Genomic DNA, 11276 nt, shown 5'->3' on the forward strand with positions numbered 1-11276 from the left:
CCCAGCAGTCTTAGCTAATTATAGGCCAATCTCCAACCTTCCTTTCATATCAAAAATCCTTGAAAGAGTAGTTGTCAAACAGCTAACAGATCATCTGCAGAGGAATGGTTTATTTGAAGAGTTTCAGTCAGGTTTCAGAGCTCATCACAGCACAGAAACAGCTTTAGTGAAGGTTACAAATGATCTTCTTATGGCCTCTGACAGTGGACTCATCTCTGTGCTTGTCCTGCTAGACCTCAGTGCAGCATTCGATACTGTTGACCATAATATCCTATTAGAGCGATTAGAACATGCTGTAGGTATTACAGGTACTGCGCTGCAGTGGTTTGTATCATATCTATCTAATAGACTCCAATTAGAGCACTTCGCTCTCGCTCTGCAGGCCTACTTGTTGTTCCTAGAGTATTTAAAAGTAGAATGGGAGGCAGAGCCTTCAGTTTTCAGGCCCCTCTTCTGTGGAACCAGCTTCCAGTTTGGATTCAGGAGACAGACACTATCTCTACTTTCAAGATTAGGCTTCAAACTTTCCTTTTTGCTAAAGCATATAGTTAGGGCTGGACCAGGTGACCCTGAATCCTCCCTTAGTTATGCTGCAATAGATGTAGGCTGCCGGGGGATTCCCATGATGCATTGAGTTTTTCCTTTCCAGTCACCTTTCTCACTCACTATGTATTAATAGACCTCTCTGCATTGAATCATATCTGTTATTAACCTCTGTCTCTCTTCCACAGCATGTCTTTATCCTGTCTTCCTTCTCTCACCCCAACCGGTCGCAGCAGATGGCCCCGCCCCTTCCTGAGCCTGGTTCTGCCGGAGGTTTCTTCCTGTTAAAAGGGAGTTTTTCCTTCCCACTGTCACTAAAGTGCTTGCTCATAGGGGGTCATATGATTGTTGGGTTTTTCTCTGTATCTATTATAGGTTATACTGTACAATATAAATAATATAAATATAAATATAAAGCGCACTGAGGCGACTTTTGTTGAGATTTGGCCCTGTATAAATAAAATTGAATTGAATTGAATGTGATCATGTGGTTTGTAGGAACGCTCCTCTTCCTCAGAGGATCCACCTGTGCTTCCTCTCCTCTCTCCTCCACCTGTGCTTCCTCTCCTCTCTCCTCCACCTGTTACAGCGAGGGAACGTCCTCCATGATGGAGGAGCTGCTGGAAAGTGCTGAGAGTTTCCTCCAGAGTGAGACCTCTGTCACAGTTCAGAGGATCTACGGCAGCAGAGACCTTCATGGACACTAAAAGTCTCAAACACACAACAACAACATCACACTGACTCCACTCTGACATCACTGATCAATAATCAAAGAACACACAGATCAAACTGATTGATCAGCCATCAGAGGAGTCGGATCAATGGAGCTGCTTCTGTTCCTGATTTGATCCTGGACCTGAACTCTCCCTGCAGAGGAGACACAAGACAGTCAGAGACACACACACACACACACACACACACACACACACACACACACACACACACACACACACACACACACACACACAGACAGTTAACAAATTAACAAACCTTTGACTTTGACCACCGCTGCTTTGTATCGGTTCATCTTCCCATAGACTTTACAGCAGTATCTCCCACTGTCTCTCTCTGTGGGCTGTTTCAGGGTCAGACTGAGGTCTCCAGTTTTCAGCAGGTCTTCATTCATCTTCGTTCGGTCTGTGTAACCCTGGTGCTGTTCATCAGGCTGGTCAGAGCCGTTCTCATACACGTGGACCTTCCTGTCATCAGTGTCCCACCACACAACTTTAGTGTCTTCTGGCAGGTTTTGTGTGGTTTTGAAGGGCAGATGAACAGACTCCGCCCCCTCCTCCACCTCCACCTGACACACTGAGAGAACAAGAAACACAACATGAGCTGTACAGACAGCAGCAGGTTTTCAGAGTTGAAGAATCAGAATCAGAGCCCGAAGTGAGAACTCTCTCCCGATACGTGTCACTTTCAGTCAAATTTCTTCCAGACAAACTGGATCAGACATTGTCTGTTGGAATCTTGCCCATATTAAGAAATAAAAATACAAGGTTGTCTCATCTAACCAAGCTTTGTGCCCCACTAAATGGTTGGAGCTACAGCTGCAGTGATTTCAACACTGCACCAGTCCATTGTGGAGAACCACAATGGAGAACCAGAGGTAACCACAAAAGTAAAGCTGTAGACCAGTCGTTCTACGTCCGTACCCTCACTCACTGGACACTGGGGTTAGCAAGGTCTGGGCTTAGCTTTTCTGCTGCTGCACCTGTAACCTGAACCCAGATGAGCAGAAGAAAATGGATAGATGGAAACTCACACATATTGGAAACACACACAAAGACACACAGACACTGCATCACTGGCCTCTGACTTTCAGCTCCATTTGTTTCTTCATCAGGATGTTTCTCTTGTTGCTGTAGACATTACAGGTGTAAGTATGGTTGTCCCAGCCCGTGGGGTATTTCAGGGTCAGACTGAGGTCTCCAGTTTCCACCAGGTCTTCATTCATCTTTGTTCGTCCGCTGTAACGGTGATCCTGTTCTTCAGGCTGGTCAGAGCCGTTCTCATACACGTGAACTGTCCTGTAAGAACCATCCTTCCACTCCACTTTACCATCTCGAGGCAGATCAATTATGGCTTTGCAGGGCAGCTGGACAGACTCCACCCCTGAATCTGCCCCAACCTGAGGAACTGAGAAGACAAAGCACAACATGAGCACTACAAACAGCAGCACCAGCACTTTTTCTTCGACTGGATAAGAAGTAACATTTACAGTCCTACACACCTGACTGTTTCTTAAAGAATTCAGTGTTTTTGTCATCTGGCTGGAGTCACTGCTTTATTATACTTTAATATGTCTTTGAAAGGGAATTGAGATGCCCAGTGCAAGAAAATCTGAACATGTTCATGCAACTTCAACATATCCAGAGTTGCGTTTGCGTTCAACCAAACCTAAAACCTGGAGGTGATCATGTCTGTCACAATGGTGATTATCAACCCTCTGTTAACTAGGCTTTCTGTTTCATTTATTCACATTCATTTGCAGATTGTCATAAAGAAGTTGCCCTTTCTTCACAATATGTGTCGTTCTAAATGAAAGATGATCATTACAACTGGTAATCAAGTTTTAACAACGGAAAATGGATAAAACGTTACAATTTGACCATTTACATAATTCCACTGTAAATCACCAAATCAAACAGTCGTTCATTTCAATCTAACTAATAAAGGAAATAATTTTCTTATAGACACAAGCTTTTAATATTCTAATTCCAAGAGCAAATGTGAAGGTTCTGTCTGGTACTGGTTCAAGTTTAATATTTCATTTATGTTTTTTGTTTGGTTGTTTGTTTAAAACTATACTGAGTAAAATACACTAAAATGTATTAGGCCAGGTACATATATTGTTTTAGACTCCACCAGATCAAAGAAGCTTTCTTTTTGGATTAAGCTGATTTTCACCTCAAAGTTCTGCACATAATGTAAATAAATATGTAATGATAAAGTGAAAAATGTTTGCCTGAAATTCTTGAAAAAAAAATTATATATGTAAACAACAAAACATTCTCCTTTCGCCTCTGCAGGCGGTCTTTGTCCTTCAAGCTTGTACAGATTCCTGGAAAAGTATTTGTACTTCACTACTTCCCACCTCTGCTGGACGTATGTTATAGAATAGATGCTTGTAGTATAAAAAATGTCCTGTGTTGCCTCATTTGATTTCATTCAGAGAAACAGATCTCAATAACATTGTTCTCACCTCTGACATGTTTGTACAGCACTGACCTCTGACTTTCAGCTCCACTTGTTTCTTTTTCAGGATGTTTCCCTCCCTGCTGTAGACGGTGCAGGTGTAGATGCCTCTGTCCCAGTCTGTGGGGTACTTCAGGGTCAGACTGAGGTCTCCAGTCTTCAGCAGGTCTTTTGTTAACTGTGTTCGGTCTCTGTAATGCAGGTCCTGTTCTTCATACCGGTCAGAGCCATTCTGATACACATGAACCTTCAATATGTTTCTGTCCATCCACTCTACTTTAGCATCATCAGGCAGGGAAACTTTGGTTTTCATGATTAGCTGGACAGACTCCTCTCCTGAATCCACCTCCACCTGAGGGACTGAGAGAATAGGAAAACACAAGATGACTGGATGAAGTGAAATATTAGCAGTCCAAACCCGTTTGACTGATTCCAGTCTGAAATATGTCGCATTGCTCCAGTGATCAGAGACAGTGTTGTGAGCTGATTGTTTATTTAAGAATTTGGTGTTACTATAATACATCCAGAGTCAAGTTCAATATATCCAGTACTCTGTTTGTGTAAGTGAAACAACAAATCTAAAACCCCAGTTGGAGATCATATTTATCAGGATGCTGATTTAAGGCTTTATCTATTAACAAGAATTTCTGAATTTAAACTCTGAGCTCATTTACATTAAAGGGGGAGTCTAAAGCATCATGTGACTCTTGTTCTGCACTAAATGAAGCGATGGAGTGGCGCCTCCTTCAGGCAGAGAAACAGCTCATGGAGAGAAATAATTATTAGAGCAAAAACAAGAGTGGAGCTGCAAATAAGGCCGAGAGGAACGCTGCAGAAAACTGTTCATGTGTGAATTCATCACTTCATAGATTTCTTTGAGCACTAAAATCAGAGCTGCTTCTATTTCTAATATGACAGCTGTACATTAGAGCTGCAACACTTTAAATGTGAGCCATAAAAACATGATACTCTACAAGTGCATTCAGCTCTGACACTGTCACATCATGAAGGAGACGTGGAAATCACTTTGTTACACAAATCAAAGTCAAATCAGTTCTATTGATGGAATATTGTGTGATCAATAGACTGATCAGTTTCTAATCTGTCATCGATCAGCTGGAAATCCAGCATGTCAAACAGACAGGCAGCAGATTAGGACCAAACACAAACACATTGAGACTTTTTCTTCATCAGCAGTTGCAGGTAAATTGACCCTGAAACTCTGAACATAACCTGTTGCAGACCAGCTGATGTCTTAACCATCAGTTACCATGGTGGTCCACTCAGGAGGAAAACATAAAAATTTATAGAGGGTGCTCTAGTCCTATGACTGTGTCTAGCTTCTTTCATTCAGTCACCTGTTGCCCTAACCTGGATTGACACAACCAATGAAACAATAATTTTCGTGTTCAAAATTCAAGGAATGAAAGTTGTTTCACATACTAGGACTGAGGTTGACTGAAACAGCACCACTGAATGATTGCAGCCATTCCCCAACTCTCTGTGAATGATACTCATGGTTGTTGATCAACTGTCATGAATATTTGCATATTAATGATGAAGGAACTGACCTCCCAGCTCATTGTTTCTTCAGTGGGCTGGTTTCAGTCATTATGCAAATGTACTGTTTATAAGATTGAGGAAACCTGCAGTCAGCTGAGACTGAAGAAGTCACTTGGATGAGTGACGAAACGTTTCTCCCACAAAACGCTGCGTCCAGATGAACAGAATCCACTTTTGGAGATTTACTTACCTGGATGATTGAGAATGCATCAAGATGAATAAACAAAAAAGAGCAGATTATATAAACGTTAATTAAAACTGCATTTTACATTTCATGCAATAACCTGCTGATATATTTTGAGATTTTTACAATAATCTGATGCTGATCACTAAGCTCTACCTTTGCTGACTTAGTTATGCAAACAGCTCAGACTGAAGGAGGTCACAAATGTCATATGAAAGTACGTTCTAACCTGTAACTTACACAACACTGACCTCTCACTTTCAGCTCCACTTGTTTCTTCCTCAGGATGTTTCCCTCCTTGCTGTAGACGGTGCAGGTGTAGGTGTTTGTGTCTCCCTCTGTGGGATTTTTCAAGGTCAGACTGAAGTCTCCAGGTTCCAGTAAGTTTCTCTTCATCTTCGTTCGGTCTCTGTAAAACTCGTCCTGTACTCCAAGCTGGTCAGAGTCATTCTGATACACATGGACCTTCCTTTTGTCTCTGTCCTCCCACTCAACTTTTGCATCTTTCAAGAACTTAACTGTGGTTTTGCACGGCAGCTGGACAGACTCCACCCCTGAATCCACCACTTTTTGGTAACCTGAGACAACAAAGCACAACATGATGACATCAGCAGCAGCTGTGATGGTCACATGACCTCCCTGTCCCTCCTTGTCTTCTAGTCTCAGTCAGATTGTGTCTCAGTTTGTTCCTGATGTGTTCCTGGGTGGGTAGAGCAGTGTGAGGGACTCACCTGACTTGAAATAGGGACGAAAATAATATAAAAGACCTCCAGAAACCACAAGAAGCAACAGGAGAACCAGGAAACCTGCGATACCCACCAGAAGGCTGGCCCAATATGCAAATTGTTCTGTGGAGACATTTTATATGAAAATAAATAGGACTTCTGATCTGTATCTGCAGCATTGACCTCTGACTTGTATCTACAGCAATGACCTTCGACATGCAGCACTACTTTCTGTCTCAGGATGTCTTTGTCCCTGTAGATGGTGCAGATGTATCCTCCACTGTCTCTCTGTGTGGGGTTTTTTAAGGTCAGACTGAGGTCTCCAGTTCTCAGCAGGTCTTCATTCATCTTTGTTCTGTTTGCGTAAAGGTCGTCCTGAGTCATAGGGTCATCTTTTCTGTTTGGATAAGCATCCACCATTATGAGTCCGAGGTCAGAGCGAGTCCACTCCACTGTGGTGTCTTCAGACAGGTTAGGTTTTGTTTTGCAGGGCAGGATGACAGACTTTGACCCTTCCCTCACCGTCACCAGTTCCTGCTCATCTGAGAAGAAAAGAAACCACTGTATTAACACTAGTAATCCTTCGGGTAACTAGAGCATGAATGAGTATCTACATTCCTGACCAGTGACTCTGTCCAGCAACCTTTAATAATGTATTCTCGGGGGGGGGGGGGGGGGGGGGGGGGGGGGGGGGGGGGTTGTTTTTAATAGTAAATAAACAGGTTAGCATAAAAACTCTGATTCTGATCAAGATTCTGATCACCCAGAGTTTGTAAATGTTTGTAAATGTATGTGTTTTCTGTTCCCCCCCAACTGACATGAACACATAGACTTCTGAGCAGAATCTGTAGGACCTAAATGCTAATTTGTACAATCATATTTTCTTCTGCTTGGTTGTTCATGTTTTTCTCTCTCCACTTAGGTGTTAGGTCTGTGCTAAAGGTTCCTGCTACCTGATAAAACATCAGTTAGTGTATCGTAGTTAGTACATCAGTTTGACCTCTGACCTTTGGCTACAGTACTGACACATGACCTGTAATTGAAACTGGTGTTTGGATTTATTGCTGACCTTTGACCTTCAGCTGGATGTCTCTAAGTTTCCGTTCTTCTCCTCCAGCACTGATGGAGCAGGTGTAGTTGCCGCTGTCAGTGTTTGTGGGTTTCCTCAGAGTGAGGCTGAAGTCCTTTGTAATGAAAGCGTATCGATTCATTGATGTGCGTCTGCTGTAACGCTGGTTTTGTCCTCTAACATCGTCTCCTACTTGTCGTCGTTGATGTACAGATTTGGGATCCAGGTCACTGCGAGTCCACATCAATGTGGTGTTGTCAGGTATAAAACCTGAGTACAGACAGGGCAGCAGGACAGACCTTTCCCCCTCATTCACCTCCACCACCACAGCCAGAGCATGCTGGGAAACTGAGGACACACAAAAAGAAACTCAAGTCAAATACATGTTGTGGGTTTGACTCATTGTTAAAATGATGGAATACAAGTAGCATCATCTTCTGGGACAAGTTTAACAAACAGACAAAAAAATCAAATTTAATCAAAAACACTGAAGTAAATGAAATAAGCTTTTAATCTTTAGAGTCAGTAATACAATCACCTACTGAGATGTAATACTGTTGATTTTAGATCTAACATCTCGTATGTTTCTGGCAGCATCCTTTGTTATTTGTGCAAAAAACATAAGATTGTTCCATCAACCTACTGCAAAAACCAAAATGTAAGTTTCTTAAATAACACGTGTTGTTTAAAATGTTAAACACATTTTAAGACACCAGATCAAAGCACACACTCAATGTTTCGATTTAGTCTCTTCTGGTTTCAAAAAACACTATTAATACCACTACTTATGAAATAACAATAGTCCCATGGGCTTGTACCAGGTCATTGCTGTGTGGGTTTTTAACATTTTCTAAGCGGTAGAACGTGAGATATTTAGCTTTTCCACTACTGAAACAGTTTCTGCCATTACTGCTGTGTGAAAATGGGTTTGATAATAATTTCAAAGGATTTACCAACAAAAGAAAATCACGTCTGGGTGTCATTAGGCACCCCCTCTGTTCAAGGATGGTCATTCACAGTGGACATAGATGGCTTCTTTCACTCCTCTTTCAAACCGGTCTTGCTCCGTGGAGGTGGTTTTTCTATTTAGTGCCTATGGTAGGACTATGGTAACAGTCAGAGTCTCTAAGTAAGCGTCAGCGGGGGGTGCAAATTTCAGGTTGTCTCAGAGACTTCTCCAATAGTGCTTACCAGTAAATTTAAATTGCGACAGATCATCTATAGGGGCCAGAATGGGTTTTTTGGTTATTGTTCTGACTCACATTTGTAACCATGGTAATATCAATTTCCGGTAATTGTTACAATGGATGTGGTTTCACCTTACTTCCATGATTACTCCACAGGTGGCAGGAGAGTGAGGCTTAGATATTTTGTATTGAGTTCTATTCTCATCACTCTTACATCACGGACTGATTTCAAAGTGATGTTTTCTGCCATTCATGTCCACTGCTGTGAACGTGCCACCGTAAAGAGCTCAATTTAGCCTCTCAGCGGCCTTCTACACTGTCGGCATTGCCATTGCTACACTGACAATTGTTTATCAAAAATTAATAGTCTGTCTCTTAATTCAAATATGCTGCTAAGAACTGCTGGTGTTTCAGATTAACAGGTATTGTAGATTAAATGGTGTTAGTCCAGCAGGTGTACAGCAGACTTGCTTAGTTTTAGGACCGATGACTGATATATCCATCCATTCGCTTCCGCTTATCCTTTTCAGGGTCGGGGGGTGGGGGGGGGGTGGGGGGGGCTGGAGCCTATCCCAGCTGTAATAGGGCAAGAGGCGGGGTACAGTCTGTCGCAGGGCCGACACACAGGGACAGACAACCATTCACTCACACATTCACACCTAGTGGCAATTTGGATTATCCAATTAACCTATCCCCACAAGCTGCATGTCTTTGGACGGTGGGAGGAAGCCGGAGTACCCAGAGAGAACCCATGCAAACACGGGGAGAACATGCAAACTCCACACAGAAAGACCCCGGGCTGATGGTGGAATTGAACTCAGGACCTTCTTGCTGTGCGGCAACAGTGCTAACCACCGTGCCACCGTGCTGCCCCGTGAAATGAACAATATTTTATCTTTAAATAAACTGGTCTGTGCTTGTTGTTTTTAAAACACACATCAGTCTGCTGACACTTTGCCCCTGTTAGGCCCTTAAAAAATGCACCCTTTAAAGGCTCTAGGGACCAAAAATTGTCCCAGGGCCTTTTAAGGGTTTTAAACAAAATAATAGTGTGACTTTACCTGGGACTACCATGCTAAAGAGCAATAGAGGTGTCTGCGCTGATCTGTGCTCATAATTTCTCCAACGTTAAACTGTTAGGTAAATATTGCTGCTCTTACTAGTCTTTACACACACTTTCCTGTGATGCGAGGATGGTCTTACCCGCAACTACAGGACACATTTTATATTGTCTGCACAAAAGTGGATGTCAGTGTGCTTGTGCTGTGCTGTCAGTGTGCCAGTCTAACCAGACTAACCTGTGACATACCTACGATGGGATTCATTCTGACCAGATTTCAGCTCAACACTTCGTGTTTCATGTTCAACATATCAGACATACCTCTGCGACTGCTAAATTAGGACATAAATAAAATGTCATCACATGATCTGGCAGAAGGTGTTAATAGGTGAACTGGAGATTTATATTTCTGTACATTCTTTACCAGTACTTTAATACTTTAGTCACTGACCAGCCGCAGACGTGGGCATATGTCTGCATCCCCGATGCTAACCAAGCCTACCTTCGGATATGAGCGAGAGGCAGAAAACATAACCCATACTGGCTCGGGTCAGGTGTGGGCTACTGGAACAAGAAGGCATAAGTGAGCAAGCGATGAGAACAGGGTGCTGTTTGTGCTACTACACAAATAACCTAAGTGGAAGAGGACCTCTGGAATCTCTGATATCCTGGAACCATGCATGTAGAGACCATCTAGTTCCCCTTTCTGTGTGGCACAAAGAGACGTCAGGTGGAACCAGAGATCTCAATTCTGGACTCATCAGACCAAAGCACAGATTTCGACTGGTCTAATGTCCATTCCTTGTGTTTCTTAGCCCAAACAAATCTCTCCTGCTTGTTGCTTTTCCTTAGTCATGGTTTCTTAGCAGCAATACAACCATAAAGGCCTGATTTATGCAGTCTCCTGTTGACAGAAAGCAAGTCAACCAGTTTGAAAACTATGAATGAAATGAGCGCACATTTCTGTGTTTAAAAGTGATCTGTGGCCATCTGCCTGGGGGTTTGGGTTAAACACACTGAGTGTGAGCTCACTTAAGCTGAAGTGTTGACAACAGAGAAAGAGAAAGCAAAACTTGCATTCCCGGACTTTTTTTCCTTTTCGGTTTAGATTTAATCACAAACGTCTTTCATACTTGCTGGTATTTTTTGCTTTGTCAAGTGTAAAATAAAAGAGAACCAATATATATCAATCTGTAAAAATGTTGCCCTAGTGTCGCGGTCCTGGGTCGTGGGTGACCCACTGTTTTTCAAACATTGACCCACAACACACAGCAGTCGTAGTACAAGTAAAAACTTAAGCAAAACAAACAAACAGTTTGCATGTTTCCAGGAATCTGATTTATTCATAGGACAGTACAACAAACACAGAAAGCAAACACACACAGCAGCTGATTGTAACATGAGCTCATCTGAAAGGCACCAAGAAGAATCCAGAGATTTGAAAGTTGCTGCTTTGGATTGTTAGTTTGATCTGAATCTGAATCCAGTGTTTGATGGAAATCTCCTCCTGCTGCACTTCAACACATTAAAGAGAGAGAGATGAAAGAAAAGCTGATGATGAGAGCAGAGAGAGGAAGGTGTACTTACCGTGCAGGAGGATCACAAACACCACAAACATCTTCATGTTCCTGTCAAACTCAGAGACTCTTTAAAAGCCCTTCAGGACATCAGCTCACAGCAGCTTCACTTTCCTCTGCTGATCATCTACTGACACTCTCACACTGCTTCACTGTCACAGCTCAGAGTT

The 11276-nt window shown here is 42.6% G+C and overlaps 1 protein-coding gene across 1 annotated transcript; it reads right to left on the bottom strand.

Annotated features, from left to right (window-relative positions):
* Window positions 1-2080: 2080 nt before the first annotated feature.
* Window positions 2081-6742, bottom strand: LOC143414495 (butyrophilin-like protein 2). The gene is made up of 5 exons (XM_076878979.1): window positions 6423-6742; window positions 6220-6336; window positions 5740-6066; window positions 3775-4101; window positions 2081-2682 (listed from the first exon to the last, which is right to left on the bottom strand). The coding sequence occupies exons 1-5, from the start codon at window positions 6631-6633 to the stop codon at window positions 2348-2350; spliced, it is 1317 nt and encodes a 438-aa protein (XP_076735094.1). The 5' UTR covers window positions 6634-6742; the 3' UTR covers window positions 2081-2347.
* Window positions 6743-11276: the final 4534 nt, after the last annotated feature.

This window comes from Maylandia zebra, linkage group LG3 (genome assembly GCF_041146795.1).
Source record: "Maylandia zebra isolate NMK-2024a linkage group LG3, Mzebra_GT3a, whole genome shotgun sequence".
NCBI lineage: Eukaryota > Metazoa > Chordata > Actinopteri > Cichliformes > Cichlidae > Maylandia > Maylandia zebra.